Genomic DNA, 18,930 nt, shown 5'->3' on the forward strand with positions numbered 1-18,930 from the left:
GACTGAATTGTTATCCTCTGCATGAATTCAGAAAATAGGAGCTATAATGTCCACAGTCCTTTTGCAGCCAATCTGCTATGATGGAAAAAAAAATCAGCTATCTCAGAGGAATCAGAGTGCTTCACTGTATCTGTATCCATTTCCACTGCCAAAGGCAGGCTATATATTGTTGAGGGTGATTTGGTAGCATGGTCAGGTCGCAGTTTTTCCTCACAGGGACAAGCCTTGGAGTTCAGATCTTTGTCTGTTTGATGGTAATGAATCCTGGTCAGAGCAGAGTCATTCAGATAGAGCAGCTTGGGAAACCTGTCATTCTACAGAGTTATATTGAGAAACAGCAAAAACAATCCATATGGGGACTTGACCTTTGACCATGACAATACTTCCTGCTCCAACACTTAAAACTATGAACATGGATAGGGATACCCAAGTAGATATTGTATCACGTTTCAAGTCAAAACTTTAAAAAGTGCAACACAGTTGCAAAAGCTATTAGCAGTTTACAATTTTTTTTATAACAGAACAACTAGGAAACTAGCATTGATCTTAGCTTGTTTTATTAACCCCTCTTAACCTATTTTTGTATCTTGTGACAATATTAAGTTGCAATGTTAACTAAGATGTTATTGAATGCTAGCGTTAGACTGTTTTATAGTCATATTGTTCGTCTTGAAACAGTCTTTAATGTATTGAACATATTGACCTTTGATTAGATTTTGAGCCACTGATTAACTAGTTAAGCAGTCCATCTAAATTTTATTTGTGTAAAAGATTATCACCAGCAAAAGTAAAGTGTTGTGTGAACTGAGAATTTCATTTAAACGTGACAAAACTTATACACAGTGTCATATGAGCCCAAATTGAGCTGCATTGAGCAGTGGGATATAAGGGTTAGGCCCTTTACCAACATTCATAATCGCTTTGATTGAAATATGTCCAGTGTTTCCAAGTGAGTCAGCATGCACATTAACAGGACTCTGAATCTGAAGCAGGTATGGAATACAGTGATAATCTCATTATTCTATTATTTTATTTTATTTTATTTCATCGAACAAGAGTCAATAAACAATGACCAACAGTCAAGTTCCCAATACAGATCCAAATGAAAACGAGTGGAAGAAATACATAAGAGGAAAAAAACAGAGCAAAAAGGGGGACAGAGGGAGAAAAAATAAATAAGTATATTAGTTGTATAAAAAAATGAAGGGACATAGAAATCATGTTAATAAAAAATCTCATCACTCAGACACCTGTTGCTTTTAATGACGTCACACTGTCTGATGCGGGCCAGTTTCTTTTCCTCCGTATGTCTTGTTGTAAATCTCTGTTAGACAACTGCGATAACAGCTCTTGATTAATTTGGAAGAAACAAGTAGGCTAGATAAGTTGCTTTAAAAATAGAAGTTTAAGCTTCGTACGGAAATCTTTGTTGATGTTTCGTCTTAGAAATTAGTAAGCAAAGAAAAGTTTTTGAGCAATTTAAGAATAAAATTCTCCCACCATCTTGCAGTAGGGTTTAGGGTTGAAGGTGCCTTGGAGATGGTGTAGTTACAAACCTGCACTGTACATCCAACTGTACGTTGACGCTGCATCACAATTATGTAACCATCGGCAGAGCAGGCAACAGGGCAATAATATCAGTGTTTGCAAGTGGAGAAGCCATAAAACATCCCAAAGTGAAGTGGGATTTTTTTCCCACAGGGGGCTAGCTGGGTTTTAAAGAAGAAAATGAAGGTTTGATTCTGAACCAGGAGATGCGGACACTCTGGATCCAGCTGAAGATGCGGAGAATAATTCGCCACAGATTCCTCTGCATAGTGGAGGCACTATCAGAGACCACGTGAGAGGAATATTCAATGACGGTCCCCGACAGACCTAGTTCATCTCTGCTGGCACTCCTCTGCTGCTGACATGGACTCCTCCTGGACTCTGTGTTTTCTCCCACACGAGGACGATACTCTGTCTGAATGTAACCTTTGATCTTTCTCCGTTTTCTTCTTCTTTTTCTGTTCTTTTTGTTTTATTTTTCTTCTTCTCTGCCCCACTAGTCAAACAGTTTGTGGGGGTATGGCTTGGCCGTGCATCAGCAGAGTATGCTGCCTGGCTCGCTTCTGGAACCAGTTCGACAAATCGGACCTTTCCGTCCCGCTCACCATCCAGAACTACTCGGACATAGCGGAGCAGGAGGTGCGGTCTGTCACCAAACAGGTCTCCGCCTTGGAGCGCGCGCCCGGGAATAACTACTCAACCCCGGAGCCGCGTGCTACCACCGGCTCCCCTCACGCGCCCGGAGATGGCTCGGGGACCCGGGGATCTTTCAGGGCACGGAAGGAGCCCAGTTACAAGCCCCGGGAGGACTACCACCCACCTGGGGTGCCTTTCCCAAGCGTCACTCAGTACAAGCAGGATTTCAAACCCTGGCCAATTCCACGGAAGGAGAACTTCCCGTGGATTAGTAACGGGGGTAGCAAGGCGGACAGTGTATCGAACAGCCCGGTGAACAGTTACCATGCGGGGGAAAGAGAGGAGCGGGGCAGGGGGCAGAAGTGGGGGGAGCAGCAGGTGACAGAGGAGAGAAAAACTAGCTCCTACAGGTATGTCCCCCTCTGGCCCGTGTCTGGACCTGTCAGGAGACCCCGTGGTGACCTGGGACACTGATCCCGACTGTGATGCTCTTGATGCGTTTAGTAAAAGTTCAAAGCCAGCTTAAAGATAGAGGTCATCCATAATTCCCTTTCACTTTGAGTGTGCATATCAGATCAAGATTGAGAGATTGGTTATAATGTAAATTTGTGGGGGCTTTTGGGCACACAGCAATCAAAAAATACAAAGGACTAAATGAAGAATACTGTCACACAGGTTTCTGTGAAATTTAAACAGTGTTTGGACATGAGTAAGAAGTCAGAAGAAGTGATGGTGGGGCTTCAATAAAACTACAAAAGAAGGAAGAAAATAGGTTTTCCAGGCTGAGGCCGCTCAAAGTAATCATTTTTAAAACCTTTGTCTCCTCAGTTTGATATGTCATTACTCTACCTTCTCTCAGGCGTAGCTTCAAATCATGCCTGATTGAACCCTATAGCCTGCACCACATGGTGCCTGTCAGCCTAACGCTGCTTCCCTCTCCCCTTAGGCAGGAGTACAGGCCATGGACGGGGGTGAAACCAGCCAAAAGTGCAAGGAAAAACCCTCCAGCTCAATACTCCAGCCCTGGCACAGAAGCCACCGAGGTCCCACGTGAGACCAGCTACCAGGCTGCCTACAGCGGGGAGGTGCACAGCAGGTCCATCACAGGGCTGCATCAGGGGGAGCACATCATCCCGTCTGCTAGCACAAATATACAACCTGCTGCTGTCCCCCCACCCATCCCTGCTGCCCTGCACACCGGCAGCTCACATAACCCCACCAGTCTCCAGCAGACTGCTCTGCCTGAGAGGACCGAGCTCAGCGTAGTGAGCAGAGGAGAGGTAAGCGCTGGGAGTAACTTTTTCTGCTGGAGGAGGCATGTTTTGCATGATAACACAGCAGGTATGGGTTCAGTGAGTTCATTAGAAGAGTTAGAGGTGTAAATTGCAGCTTGCTCCTCCTTAAACTCCTCTTTACTCGTCTCCCTGAGGGCTTGTTGCTGTTGGGGCGTCTCAGAGAAGTGATACAGCATTGTGTCTCAAAGCAGCTCAAAGTGACCCAGCTGTTTAAAAGAGGCTGTGTGCTGTTAGGTAACACTCGGCTGGTACTACACTCATCACTCTGACCTCAATACAGACGGCATGATGAGAAAAGAAATGGGTAACTCTTGCATATATGGTCAGTTTTTCATCAGAGAGGGGGAAACAGGTACATATTCATGTCTATTTTTTGTAGGCTGTAGCGTTGTGGATTATTTTAACTGTATCATATTACATTAAAAGAAATTACAGGGAGTTGTTTTGCTTTCTCTCTGGCAAAATTCATTAAGTTGTGGTTGACTGTCTGATGAATGTCTTAGCTGAAATAGAGCTGATATAGACACACAATTTGAAAACTTCTGACACTTTTTTTCTGTGCAGTACTGAAGGAAGGATTCAAATTGCAAGGATCTTTTCAACTTATTACCAACATGTTATACAAGAATATCTTTGATGTGATTTAGATTTGTAATTTATATCTAGAGCCCTAGGTTGAATAATCCCAGTTCTGCATTTTGACCCAGATTTTAAAAACAATGAACCAGCTGCACACAGTGATTGAAACTGTGCACTTGGCAAACATTGTGACAGGATTTACTCAGGGAGCAAAGAAGTCATCGGTTCAGTCAAGTTGTTCCAGATTAAGGTGGGATAAAGTCTGAGTGAGGGGACAGGCTGCCCTCGCCCCTTCTCTGCTCGCTCTGGCTCAGGTCAGACTTTGCGTGACAGAAAGAGACAGACAATTTTTGGGAATCTCCAAAGGTTTAGTGGTGTCCCTCTTCCCCGCCCACATCCCTCTGTGCCATCTGCCAGGGGAGAGATTGGCCGAGCTGGGCCAAGTCTGTTTGAACACTGCTTAGTAACATCACTCTGAAAGGTTAGAAAAAGTGATTTTTTTTTTTTTTTTTAAAAAGGTTTGTGGGTTTAATTGATGCTGAGATCCTCTGTTTGTGGGGAGTAAGGAAATACTGGAAGAGTTTGGGTAGAGATGCACAAATCCAACAGTTTGAGTCCTGATATTGAAAATGATACCCGGGCTTTGGTATCAGTCAATATTGATCCGACCCTACTTGAATTCACCAATCTTGATTCCTTAAAATGAGGATGAGACTAGAATAATGTTTGACAACTTCAGCCTTTTTTAACTCCATAAGCCAAAATGAAATAAAAATATGTTTCAACTAATTTTATTATTATTTTATGGGATTATAAATGTGTGGTAACTACATATCCAGGGTAGGGATGGGTACCTTACACATTTGAAACGATATGGTTCCGGTACTCAATGGTACCAATAATAGGAACTTTTTTGAGATTATGTGGTAATAAATATCAATTCGTTCAATAATAAAATGCATTTTTTTTCCAATTCTACGTATTTATTCTTCAATATAAATCCTTGAAATGCTGTGTTCATGTCCAGTATGGAAAATCCCCTACTCTTCCACTCCCTCACAGTCACAATGATGCATTTAGGTACCTAAACATGGCACCTTTTGATTTCACGTGAATCAGTACCTGGTGCATTTGACAGAATTCAGTCAGTACCTATAAAAGTACCTATGGTACCCATCCCTAATCCAGCTTTAACAGGAGTTATAATTTAACCATGACCCACCAGCATTGATGACATGGTATAGGTCCATCATCGTAAACACAGAAGAGCATAGAACTAAGTTGAATAGATCTGTCTGTTTAGAATCAGATTAGTGCATCCCTAGTTTAGTGAATATTTATTGGATAATTATAACATTTGTTTGACACAGTTTAGTCCATTTTTACTGCTTAGAAAGGAGAAGAGGACTTATTATTCTCCTGTGTTTTGGGCGAACCGATACTACCCTTAGCTTCAGATCTTAAGGTAAAGTTTTTCAAGGGCTAATAGACTTGTAACCTCAGTATTTATAAAATCCTTTGTCATTTCATTGCGCCCTCAGTCCTGCAGCTTCAAAGCTTTTGGAACAAGTGCGTGAGAAAACTAACTCTTCGGTTATTTGCATAAATTTCTGTATAATAGCTGCTCCATGAGGGCGATCCGTCCTCCAGCTTCCCGTGTGACTGTGATGGAGGTCAAACTGAGAGATGTCAATGGTGGGACACAGACTCTATTAATACCTCTGGCCTAGTTGGAGTGGGAGTTCACGGCACATTAAGGAGGGATGTGTCGTTGGCAGTACGCTGTCCATACGACACTTTGTTTTCATGGTGCAGCTTTTTTTTTCAGCTATACCTCAATCTGTTGGTGCGACACACCAACCTGGCAGCGAATCAAGTCTATCTTAGATAATCCACCTCGGTCACTGTCCTCCCACTCACTGCCAACTCATTACTGACTCACCAGCCCCCTGCAGAGGTGTCTGACCAAGTATAACACATCCCACTCTTCCTGCATGCATTACACTGGGAGGGTCACAGCACTCTGCTGGTATTCGCCTCTGAGGGCATTCTCAGTTTGTACTGCTTTTCCATACACTGCAAAGATGACGATGCATCCTCATTTAGTGCGAAGCATTTCTGTCTATTCATTAAAAGATTTAATGCTTAAGTCCCAAATAAGCTGCTGGAATCAAAATGTGCAGCTGATGATAAAGGCTGATGAAATTCTCATTATTACTCAAATCAATCTGCCAAATTGTGTGCCCCCCACCGTAAAGGGATAAAATCCATCTCGGCAGATAAGAGGTGCACTAACTGAATGACATGCAGCACACAATTGACCGATTTGAACACGCTGAGCGTCCATGAACTGATTTCATACACCCCAACGTGAGGTTATTCTGAGAGCTGTGAGACGAGCCACTGTTAAAACACCAAACCCACATGAGGCAAAAACAGATTTGTGAGGATGTAATCCAGAGTGTGTCTCAGGGATGAGCCAGACAAAAAACAGCTGAATGGGGGATACATTAAGCATGCAGAGTAGAAACCTCAGCAGGAAACTCTGTTTATGGCAAATTCTTGGTTGTTTTTGTCGTCAGCTTAGAGGCAGCAGCCCTCTGAGATTTGGGATTGTGCTGTTGGAGCTCACAGGCAACCCTGCTTAACTTCTGCACACAGTGTATAACAGAGCAGTGTATGTGTGTTGGAGAAGGGATAGAGATGCTGTTCACAAAAGATTTAAACTCAGGGAAAAAGATGGAAAAGCTGCAGGGACGGCTCAACCTTAAAATCACTTCCTTTTCAAACTCTATTATCTCTCCTCTCTATTTTCTCAGGGGCGGCGCCTGAAGGTGCCCCACTGCCCCCATTACCAAATATAGAAGGTGATATAGTCCTTTTGATAGAGACAACAAAGGGGAACAAACTGGGTACAAGGGGGTACAATAAGAAAGAACAGCAGAGACACAGATTAAAACTAGTAATGATGTGTGTTAAGCAATGCAAAAATGGCTATAAAGAGAAACTAAATAACTTTGGAAAAGAAGTCAAACAGAACAAAACAACAGTACAATCACAAATGGTGATTGGTTTTATAATAAATGGCAGTGGAGACACCTAAAGGTTACAAAAAGATAGGGATGGGTACCGAATTAGGTACTTTTATAGAAACCGTCCGAATTCTGTCAAAAGTACCGGGTACCAATTCACATAAAATCAAAAAGGTACTGAAACACATCGTTGTGACTGTGAGCGAGAGGAAGAGTGGGTGATTTTCCATGCTGGACATAAACACAGCATTGCAAGGTTATATAGTGAAGAGTAAATATGTTAAATTGAAAAGATATATATTTCATTATTACACAAATTGATATTTTTTACCACATAAACACAAGAAAAGTATCAAAAATTGGTACCGTTGAGTACTGGTACCAATTGCCAGGTACAGGGCATTGGTACAGTATCGTTTCAAATGTGAAAGGTACCCATCCCTGCAAAGAGATATAAAATGGTTACTTAAAGACACAAAATGATAGATGCAAAGTAACTAGGGATGAAAAGTAACTAGGGATGCACGATATATCTGTATCAATATCCGTATCGATATCAGTATTGGCCGATATTTACTCATTAGCTGCCGGCATTTTCAGAGCATCTTGAGCAATCTTGTTAGACCCAAATAATATTGTTTTCTATGACCATGCAAACACCAAAACTACCTAAGAAGAGTGTACCCTTTTCTTTTATGTCTCCCTTCCTGTTTTTGATCCAAAAAACAGACAAAACATACTTTTTTGATCTCATTCATCCCTGGTGCTCCATCCTTTGATCCTCTCCATGGTCCCCTTTTCCTACGATCGCACCACTCTTTCTCTCTGAATTACTGCAAAACACCAGCTTAGATTGTTTTTTTTACCAACATTGATTTTGCTAAATATCGGTTATTGGCCATAAAAACAATATAATTATCGGTAAAATATCAGTATCGGCCAATATATTTTCATATCGGTCCATCCCTAAAAGTAACTACTAAAAGATCCTAAAAACAATCACAGAGAAGGTATTTTTAAAACTTACCAAATTACTGTTAAGAAATGTAGGGAAGCATGAAAAAGATGCACAGCGATGAAAAATAGACGCTGAAGGATAGAGGTGTGAAAAAATATTGATAAGGCAATCTATCACGATACTTTTACCTTTGATGAAAAATCATTATTTTGGCTTTTAACATCGATATTGTTGTTAAAATAAATCTATATATTTTTGATCAGTTGGAAGTAAAATACTCCTTCCACACCTCCACTGCAGTAGATGGCGCTGAAGAGCTACTCCCTGTATGTTTCCCATTAACTGTATAATAAATGTAATCTCAAAGTATATTCAAAATATTTTACTCCTAAACTTGATGGTGTGGGTTTTGATGCTGTAAACATTGATGCTTTCTCTCTATTCTTGGGTCAGTTAGTTCAAAATAATTTTATGTTTATTTTTTTACAGTGTAGTAGACTGATAAAATAATGATCATAGTCATGTTTTGTACAATATTATATTTTTTGAGTAACACTGGTTACACCAAGTAGCATTTAGAGGTTTCACCAACTGACTACGACTTTCGCAAAATTATTTCTTGCAACATTAGTTTAATGTCACAGAAGTTAAAGTGACAAACTTGATGCACTTTATTTTTTCAAGTTAAGCATTTTTTTAATGGAAAACTGCATCTGACTTTCATTATTTCAAATGCAAGAAACAGAAAAGCTGTTTTCAATCAAACAGTAATGGTGTAGAATATTGTGATATTATTGTACCCAAGTATCGTGCTGTGTATTGTGAGGTTTTTGCCAATAATCACCCCTACTAAAGGATTATACAAAAAGGTGCTCAATAAAAATAAACTACAGGGACTCAAAGCATAGAAAAATGCAAATTTATCACGCATGCACTTAGAGTCGCAATATGGCTACATTGAGATGTAAATCAAGCACAAAGATTTGAAATGAAACCACATAGAGACGCAGTTGGAATATTATAAATGTTTTCAATGCTGTCACATTGACTTGTTTTACGAGTACGGCCCCGTCTTTATAACTGTCTAAAGTCTCTGATTTCATCCCAGCTGCTCCCTCCTTCCTTTCTTTTTGTCTCTTGTTGATTTTGCCCCCTTGTTTTTACATACTCTTAGCCAGACTTTCTCCCAATTTGCTCCCCCATTCTTTCACTTGGACCTTTTCCCTTTCCCACGCTGCCCGACACTACAGAGAGAAAGAAACCTGTGCCAAGTTGGCAAGACTCAGGCAGGGAGCAGTACAGAGAATTGTATTAGGAGCGAAGCAGAGCGGAGAAGGTTGAGGGAAAAGAGAGGAGGATTGGGTAAAAAGATGAGGAGAGAGGAATGAGATACAGCAGGTGATGGAGAGTAAGCGGGGGTGAGGAGGGGGAGGGGTTGATGGATTATCTGTTTAAGTGTGATGTGATGTTGCACCGGGTTGCGGTCTTTTTTGGCACCAATTTAATTTAGGAGAGAAGCAGACCTGGCTGCTACACATAGCACAAAAGCTTGAAAGTGTGTGTGTGTGTGTGTGTGTGTGTGTGTGTGTGGGAGGGGGGGAGTAGGCGAATGCACTCACACCAATCTGACTTTCGGAACAACGTGTACTGCCTTCCCTGCCACCCACAGTGCTGTGCAGTCACTTCCAAAGTGGAGCTGGGATAGCGAAGCGTCAGTCTCTCTGCAGACTTATGCTCTGATTATCCCATGAAAGCTGCCGTGCTCCACATTAAAGCACGAGAGCTGAAATAGTACTGAGATGGGAGAGTCGTACAAACATCAGAGGGATGCAGGGAAATCAACAACAGCAAAGAAAAAAGGTGTAGCAAATACTCACAGCTTTCGAGTGAAGAGTTTAAAAATGGAAATGACACTTTCTGTACGTGTATTAAACAGATTTCTCTCTTTTCTCGCCCTGCTGTGTTCGATATTTGACTCTGATTGGTGAAAAACTCGTGGGAGTGGTGTTTTTTTTTCTGTCCGAGCAGCAAAGTGCTACCACAGGAAACCTAAAACACTCCTCCAAAAAGAGTTAAGCTCATTTCACTTCTGCCTGTTGACACTGTGGCAAAAACTTTTGTTTCCATTTGCATTATACATCAGTAAGAAACAAAGATTTTACTTTGAACTGTGAACAAGTCACCGAGATAGAAAGCAGAAAAGAGGATGAAAACAGTGCAGGAGATTAAACAGCGTATAGGCTTTGGCAGTGTTGAAGGACTGAGGAAGTGAAAAGAAATGTCAACAGACTTAAAAGTGGCAGAAGCTCCAAAGACCAGCTATCTTTTACTTTACCATGAAGGAAAACATTTATTTGGCCAACAAATAATTTGCAAATTTGTGCAGATAAAAGTCTGTTATCGTCCTTGATGTGTTACCAGTCTTGGAATCATAGGGACTACTTTTTTGAGCTGTTTCCCCTTAAACTAATTAAATCATCTTCAACAATATGAAGGTCTTCTTTCTTTAGCTGCTAATAAGCTAGTTTTGTTCATACTGAGATTCTAATCTGCATTGCCATCAAGCAAAAACCTCAGGTCTAAAACCATGAAGCAAAGCGGAAGTGCTCAAATCTGCAGTTTGTGAAGAGTCCACTTGGGGCTGGAAACCATATACACACAAAGCCAAATCAAGCCATTAAAACAGCAGAAATAAACATGTTTACAGCCTGGCACAAAAAATACCACCCGTCTGAATCACTCATTTCTCTATACGCACACTCTGTAATAGGCAGTGGGGGGTATTTTTTTTTAGCCCTGCAGTTTAGATAGAGATATTAAGATTGGGAGTTTGCCCAGTCAGATGAACAGCTCAGCTGATTGACATGTGGTCTCCCTACAGCTGTTAGCCAGGAGGCTCAAAGCCGGCCCCATTTCCAATATCTCTAACCACGATTTGCTTCAAAACTGTTTATGAAACAGACGACTGACATCAGTGAGACTATGTCCATTTTTTATACAGTCTATTGCCTCCTGCTCTGATAACACCACCTGCTAAATTATTCATTAGTTGTGGGTAGTACTACTAGTTTGGGAAGTTGTCTTCTCTGGCTACACCTTAGATACTTTAAACAATGTTTTACAGTATATTTACCTTCCTGATAAAAACAGTGTGTTTACCTAAGCTTTGGTGGTCAGATTTTTTCTGAAATACAACTTGGATCAAATTCACAATCCTACAATTCTCCAGTTTCATTTAGCAGACGCTTTTGTCGAAAGAGACGTACAACACAAGCAAGGATTTAGACAGAAAGAAAAACCTAAGTTAGTGCGACAAAGTGCTCCAAGTCATTAGGCTGCAGGTGCTGCCATTAAGTTCATGAAGAATTTCAGTCAAGACTTATGATGTTAAGCTAGTTCAGGACATCCAGTTTAGGCAGAGTAGTACACAGTAAAAAGGAAGGGCTAGGAGAATATGCTATTCTAGTGATTCCATTCTATTACTATTTTTGGGGTGCTGATTCTATTTTAATTGTAAATCTTTGATATTTACAATTTTTGCGATTTGTAGTTTGCTTTTTTAATGCTTTTTTTCACCCTCTACTGGAGAAAAGTGGTATTTTTTTCCAATCCAGTTTTAAAACGAGGACTAGAATTAAGAACTTGAACATAAAAAAATGACTTTCTTTGTCAAAGAATCTTGATTCTGATATTGTCAAACAAAAAATTCTGATATCAATTTTCACTTTTTCTCCTACCCTTAGTGAAAAGACCCTGGGCTTTCATGTTCTGTATCAACACTTACAGGATGCATCTTGTCCATCAGATTGCTTATTAAATTGAATGTACAGAAATCACCTCTGATCCACATCTTTGACGTGCTGAAAACTGTTTGGCAAGGATAATTGTTATTTACAACAACCTTTTAATTATTCCTCTTGATCTGAAAATACTTTAATAGATAAAGGAGAGAGAGGGGAGAAAAAAATAACTACTCATCAAGTGTTGTATTAAAGCTGTCCGAAAAGTCATGTGTTTTACCACATCAGGGTTGTAAAGGGCGGAAATTTTCAGAAAATTTCAGGATTGTACAATTTCTGACATGTGTCATGGTTCCGATCTCCATGTTAAGATCATAATAGCTTTGACAGATTTCATTGATTGGTCCAATAATTGCTTGTCGGAAATTTTTGAATTCAGATTTCTCAGTGTAACAGTTCTTATTCATAAGCCAAAAAACTCTGACAGACTCTGGTCAGGCTTTAGGAAAGCTGCCATCAGCAGAACAAGCAGCACAGCCCTGTCTGCTGGCACTGGGACAGCAGTCCTGATGCTTCCTGACGGCACAGCCCATCTAGTCTCCTCTCATTTCATGGCTCCAGCGTGAGCAAACACACACACACACTCACACACACACACAGCTGCTCTTGCTTGTGTCGCACCTCTGTGATCTCCTAAAGAGCTGCTGTTGAATCTGTCCTCCTCTCTTTTTGTCACAGGAACATCTGGTGAAGACCAAGCTTCCTCCAAACCCCTCTGCCGTCTTTCAAAGTGGATCCAGGGTCTTCAACATCTGACGTGTTTTACACCACTCAGTTTCAGTTTTAAAAGAAATCAGCTGGGGAATGATTTCAGTCCATTCCACAACACAAGAATCTATGCAAGGGAATGTCACGTTGTGAGCCTGCAGAGCTGCAGTGAGCAGACAGATGGACGGACAACCACCCCTGTACCTTCCTGCCCCCCCAGCGCTATGGAAATGAATATGCATGTCACAAAATAAGTTCATTCTGCAGCTATAGATGCACAAGAAACTGGCTGCTCTGTGTGTGTTTGTGTGTGGGTTTGTGTGTGTGTGCACCTGCTGATTCGTCCTTTTGTTGTACAGTCTGCTTCGGTTATGAATGACGTGGTTGGTCATTAAATGCTTAGAGTAATATGTTGGCCTTTGGTGTTGCTAGAAAATCTGCTTGAAAATATGTTATTTATTTCATTAGTATTCCACTAGTTTGCAATTTCGAGAAAGTGTTGTTAGGTTTATTATTTTGTAAATTTATTGTGAAAGAGGAGGAGTAAATATATGAAATGTAAGCAAAAACACAATAAAAAACAATTAGGTTCTTAGCCCTTTTAACAGATGTCATGACACTTTATTTCACAGCTGTATTTTTTCCTTTGTGCCACACTTTTGGTGATGTTTCCAAACAGAGGGTTGTAGGATCAGAGTTGGAAATGCAACAACCATTTTTGCACCAAAGGTTAGCACCGAAGTGTCCTGTCTTTTTTTAAAATGACTGTTTAAGTAACAAAATTTAGAAAAACAAACATCAGAATATTTATTTTGGGTGGGTTGTTTTTAGTGTTTTTTTTTCATTTAGAATAGAATAGAATAGAATAGAATAGAACAGAATAGAACTTTATTGTCATTGTAACAAGTACAACAAAATTGAAGACAGCTTGTCCATCATTGTCCAGTTCAGCCAGCCTCCACCTCCACAGGGTCCAGGACTGAGCTTCTTCAGCAGTCTGTTCAGTCTCTGTCTCCTGGATCCTGTCTGCTCACAGCAGGTGAAGCTCTTCCAAATTGACGTTGGTGTCTGATGTTAGCTCCGTTAGCCATGTCTGTGAATAGCATGATGCTACTCTGCCCTCTAGTATTCCCTCTGTTGCTGGGCTAGCACGGCTAGCTTGTCCATCTTGTTGGAGATAGATCTTGCGTTCCCAATAACGATGGATGGAAGGACAGGTCCATGTCATCACTACTTAGCTCACACCTGAGAACCAGCACATCATCCTCACCTCCTTCTCCTCACCTTGTGGGAAGACATCAGGCCTTGCACCAGTTAGCATTGACATGCTACACGCTGCCAAAAGCTGATTTTACATGTACACAATGCAGCCATGGTTACATGTAGGATCTCCAGACAAACACAGGAGAAAAAGTAGTAAAAATATCACTGAAGCCACAAAAAGTTTGGTTTCCATGACCAACAAATGAGCCATACAAAGTAATAATCAACTCCAAATACAAAGATTACGAAAAAGAGACAAAAAGATTGCAAGAAGCGGACAAAGAGAGAGCAACCCTAATCCTTTTATTTCATTAGAAGTTTTTTGTTTTTTTGTACAACCTAATTTGTACAACCTCAACTCCTGAAAAAGTTGTGGCGTTTGCATCAGCAGATATAAAGAATTAAATCTGTTTTTATCGTCAATTTTTTTTTTCTACAGATGCATCTCAATGGACTACAAATTCATTTCAGAACACAATGCTCTTATTTATTGGGATGCCCTTGTACTCTTGTTACAACTCCAGCCTGATTTTTACCCCTAGCAATACATAAACCACACCTGGTTTGCTCTGCAGAGCAGGTAACCACTGCACTCTACTCTGTAGACTGTTCGAAAAAATCAGTGTTAAAGAGTAACGAGTCAGCTCACAAGAAATGCTTTCAACTGCTTTTTTTATTTATTACAAGAATATTATTGATATTTTTGGTTTGCACTAAAACATGAAAAACATGTTTGGGTTTCTTACGCTCTAACGTGGTCAAACAGGCTTCACAAACACTCAGAACACCTCCAAATACTTCTTCAACCATCCAGATATCAACAAATTACGAGGCTCCACATCGTACAGAATTGCCATCACTATATCAACTGACACACACACGCCATCAAATTCACATACTTCTGTTTTGACTGCATTCACGAGTATCCACATTTTCATTCACATATTCACTTGTTAGCACATGAATGTTGACAGTTATTCATAGCAGATAAAAAAATAAAACTGGATTTTGGAATCACCATTCACACTGCTTATATTATACATGATTGATACATACTGTTTGTTTGACAGAACTCTTAAAAACACTTAAAACATGTCAGGCCCAGTTTGTGAAGGAGAGACTACATGTATTGAGAGTGATTTGTTGGACTCACAATGATAATAACATTAATTCCTCAGACTTTAGCGCTCTGAACTTCCAACATGATGAAGCTCTTTGTGACCTAATCTGTCTGAAACCTAAAAACATGAATCAGTCATCGTCTTCAGACGAGCCTCAGACAGCAGAGCTGAGAGCCATAATTACATCTGCAAGGTTTAACCAGAATGCAACAAAGGATGTTTGTAGTGATGGAGATGTTTGTGATGCTCTTACTCATTCCTGTGAGCCAAACACTTCATTTTGGAAATAATCCTGTTCAGAGGTAAGTGGGAGCACAACAACTCCTTCAAATCAAATAACACCAGTCCCTCACTGCCCCTCTACTTCATAAGGACCTAAATGTTACCATACCTGGAGTATTACACACATCTGTTACTCTGCTGCTGTGAGGAACCAGCAGAGCACTCCTGTGATCGAGTTACAGAGTGCAGGACATCAGTTATCACTGCACAACCTCAGGTGACATCCAGGTGTGACTCTTCCCACATCAGAGTATCTCTGTTGTTCAGACAGTCTTTGTGTCTCTGTAGGTCTCCAAATGTCTTGGATCTCAGTTGTCTTTGGACTGGTAACCCATGTGCGAGTTGGTGAGGAAGTCACAGGTGGGGATGCTACTGACCGCCTGATGGATGTTCATGGCTGTGATCTCTCGTGGAGCCCTAAAATCACAAAGTGAGGATTTTAAATATTTTCAAAGCACAAGGAACATATTTCAGTCTGCTCAGGGGGCATTGCTAACTTGATTCTGAATACTGATGAATTCTGCATCATGACATGTTTTATCATATATCTTTGAGGGTTTTTTTGTCTTCAATAAAAAGGACAGCTGTAGACAGAGGGAGGAAAAATTGGGAGTAGAGGGTGGGGGAATCCAACACAACCCCAGCAGAGAAACAAAGACTGGAGCCTCTTTACATGGGGTGCACACTCGGACCACTAAACAGCACCCTGAATATACACTCACTGGCCACTTTATTAGGTACACCTTCTTAGTACCAGGTTGGACCCCCTTTTGCCTTCAGAGCTGCCTTAATCCTTGGTGGCATAGATTCAACAAGGTACTGGAAACATTCCTCAGAGAGTTTGGTCCATATTGACATGATAGCATCACACAGTTGCTGCAGATTTGTCTGAACATCCATGATGAGAATCTCCCGTTCCACCACATCCCAAAGGTGCTCTATTGGATTGAGATCTGGGGACTGTGGAGGACATTTGAGTACAGGGAACTCATTGTCATGTTGAAGAAAGCAGTCTGAGATGATTCCAGCTTTATGACATGGAGCGTTATCCTGCTGGAAGTAGCCATCAGAAGATGGGTACACTGTGCTCATAAAGGGATGGACATGGTCAGCAACAATACTCAGGTAGGCTGTGGACTTTGAACCATGCTCAGTTGGTACTAAGGGGCCCAAAGTGAGCCAAGAAAATATCCCCCACACCGTTACACCACCAGCAGCAGCCTGAACCATTGATACAAGGCAGGATGGATCCATGCTTTCATGTTGTTGACGCCAAATTCTGACCCTACCATCTGAATGTGGAGAAGAAATCCAGACTCCTCAGACCAGGAAACGTTTTTCCAATCTTCTATTGTCCAGTTTTGGTGTTGCTGTGTGAGCCTCAGTTTCCTGTTCTTAGCTGACAGGAGGGTCACCCAGTGTGGTCTTCTGCTGCTGTAGCCCATCTGCCTCAAGGTTGGACGTGTTGTGCGTTCAGAGATGCTCTTCTGCAGACCTCGGTTGTAACCAGTGGTTATTTGAGTTACTGTTGCCTTTCTATCAGCTCCAACCAGTCTGTCCATTCTCCTCTGACCTCTGGCATCAACAAGGCATTTTGTCCCACAGAACTGCAGCTCACTGGATATTTTCTCTTTTTGGGACCATTCTCTGTAAACCCTAGAGATGGTTGTTGGTTAAAATCCCAGTAGATCAGCAGTTTCTGAAATACTCAGACCAGTCCATGTGGTACCAACAACCATGCCACGTTCAAAGACCCTTAAAACACCTTTCTTCCCCATTCTGATGCTCGGTTTGAACTGCAGCAGATCGTCTTGACCATGTCTACATGCCTAATGCATTGAGTTGCTGCCATGTGATTGGCTGATTAGAAATGTGTGTTAGCAAGCAGCTGGACATGTGTGCCTGATAAAGTGACCGGTGAGTGTACAGTGCCGACAGCAAGTGTTCACCCCCTTGGCTGTTTCACCCTTTTGTTGGTTACATAAATCAATCATGGTCTTTTGTACACAAAAATTTATTTAAAAAAAAACAAACTCTTTAATGTCAAAGTGAAAAAAAGATTTCTAAAAGATGAATAATTATGCAAACATGTTTAGTTCTCCATTTTTGTTTCCTTGACATTACTCTGTAGAAATTTGTTTTTACTTTGACATTAAAGGGTTGGTTAAGGGTAAAACATCCAGGGGATGAATACTTATGATAGGCACTACATGCTGCATCATTTCAGTGTCCTGCTGTCACAGATCTTATGAATGGAAAAAAAAATACCTGGGTGGAAAAGAAAATTTCCTAATACAAAACTGAAGCAAGAAATAACTAGTTAAAGAAAAGACAAACCAAATCTCTTTTGTTTCTACAAGCAAAACATTAAAACAAGTTCAACATTTGTTACAGATCAGGAAATGCTAAGTTGTCTTTAGTGGTCTTTTTTTTTCCTCACCGCCAAATCGTAATCATAACTACTTAAAAATCGTAGTCTTTTATTCAAGCAGTGGTTTTATATTTTATACTACGAGGAGTAACTGGAGCTTTTTGCCGTATCCTTTGAGAGCATTTTAAAAGGACATGGCATCAATAAATCACACCAGTGAGTCGTTCTCTTTAAACTGTCCAAACTCAGTCCTCATACTACAAAGGGTTCCATAAAAAGGACGGAGAAAAACACATTTGTTGGTTGCTATTTTTAGCTGTGGACTTATGTATTTAAAACAATCTAATGTGTGTTTACAGCAGATGGACTATGTATGTGGCATTGACTCATACTAGAACAGCAATATTTTCCTCATATCAAAAAATGTGCTGTGTTTAAGATTAAGCTATTTTTAATAAGTCTGAATATCTTTTTTTTTAATCATTCAGTTTATCTGGAACAAGTAGAAAAACGTCAGAAGCAGTCTGTTGGTTTGGACCTGGCCCAGATTTGATGAATGTGATGAAAGCAAAAAAAAATAGGAGCACTAAGCAGGCCGCATGTTAGAGAGGGCAAAATTAAAAAAACAGAAAACAGAGGCTGACCTGTTCTGAGGGGATTTGGCGTAGGCCCCAGCTAGAGCTTCTCTCAGGACGTCACTGGCAAACTGTTCAGTAGCCTGCAGCACACACACACACAAACACACACACAAACACACACACACCATTAGTCACAAAGAAAGCCCACTCTCTGAACTGTGCAAGGTGAAACACGCCAAACTGTGAGAGTGCACATTTCATATCAGATTTATCATTCTGTTCAAGGGTATGATGAGATAACAATGAGATACAGTAACTCCATCTCCTCTGTTCAGGCCAGTTCAGTGACCTACCTTCAGAATCATGGCTTCCACTACCGGAGCAAACACGTTCTTTTCCATCTCCACTGGCTGGAAGGTCACACCGATCTGAGAAAGACAAAGGAGAATGTAATAAATCTGCTTCTGTTAAAGTTCAGCTCCATAAAACTGCAGCGGGATTCCTGACCTCCTGGGCCGTGTCACTGACAAACTGGGCTGACGTGCAGGGTCCCAAGAAGAACTTGGGCTCGGCGTCGGCCTCCTGCTCCTCCTCTTTGACCTTCAGTTTCTGGCACGGGGGAGTCACCGTGACAATGTCGACTATCTCATCGTCTGCCTCCTCCGGCTCGGTCTTCAGCAGAGCTTGCATCTGCTCCAGCCGCAGCACCAGCTCCTCGCAGCTGCTCAGGGTGGTCGGGCACTCTGTGGAGCCGAGTTG

At 41.1% G+C, this 18,930-nt stretch overlaps 2 protein-coding genes across 4 annotated transcripts in view; one reads left to right on the forward strand and one right to left on the reverse strand.

Annotated features, from left to right (window-relative positions):
* Positions 1-1,353: 1,353 nt before the first annotated feature.
* On the forward strand, positions 1,354-13,329 carry map6d1 (MAP6 domain containing 1). Its single transcript, XM_074687929.1, has 3 exons — positions 1,354-2,594; positions 3,131-3,464; positions 12,527-13,329. Exons 1-3 carry the CDS (start codon positions 2,068-2,070, stop codon positions 12,602-12,604), a joined length of 939 nt encoding a protein of 312 aa, XP_074544030.1. The 5' UTR covers positions 1,354-2,067; the 3' UTR covers positions 12,605-13,329.
* A 987-nt stretch (positions 13,330-14,316) lies between these two features.
* yeats2 (YEATS domain containing 2) overlaps positions 14,317-18,930 on the reverse strand; it is a 29,500-nt gene continuing 24,886 nt past the window's right edge. For 2 of the 3 annotated variants that reach the window (XM_074687928.1, XM_074687926.1), the window contains exons 27-30: positions 18,679-18,914; positions 18,525-18,599; positions 18,238-18,311; positions 14,317-15,639 (exon numbers count right to left, since the gene is read on the reverse strand). In XM_074687928.1, coding sequence (XP_074544029.1) covers positions 15,531-15,639; positions 18,238-18,311; positions 18,525-18,599; positions 18,679-18,914 — 494 coding nt within the window. In that variant the 3' untranslated portion in view covers positions 14,317-15,530. The remainder of the gene's footprint in view (positions 15,640-18,237; positions 18,312-18,524; positions 18,600-18,678; positions 18,915-18,930) is intronic. The other variant, XM_074687927.1, reaches the window with a different exon arrangement.

Source organism: Halichoeres trimaculatus, unplaced genomic scaffold, assembly GCF_033239565.1.
Source record: "Halichoeres trimaculatus isolate MK-OKI-2021-1 unplaced genomic scaffold, fHalTri1.1 fHalTri1_scaffold_15, whole genome shotgun sequence".
NCBI lineage: Eukaryota > Metazoa > Chordata > Actinopteri > Labriformes > Labridae > Halichoeres > Halichoeres trimaculatus.

Excerpts from the sequence above, each read along its gene's own strand:
- map6d1 (XM_074687929.1), top strand. The coding sequence starts at position 2,068 with ATGGCTTGGCCGTGCATCAGCAGAGTATGCTGCCTGGCTCGCTTCTGG. Across the intron at positions 2,595-3,130 it reads AGAAAAACTAGCTCCTACAG|GCAGGAGTACAGGCCATGGA; the intron begins GTATGTCCCCCT and ends CTCTCCCCTTAG. Across the intron at positions 3,465-12,526 it reads GCGTAGTGAGCAGAGGAGAG|GAACATCTGGTGAAGACCAA; the intron begins GTAAGCGCTGGG and ends TTTTTGTCACAG.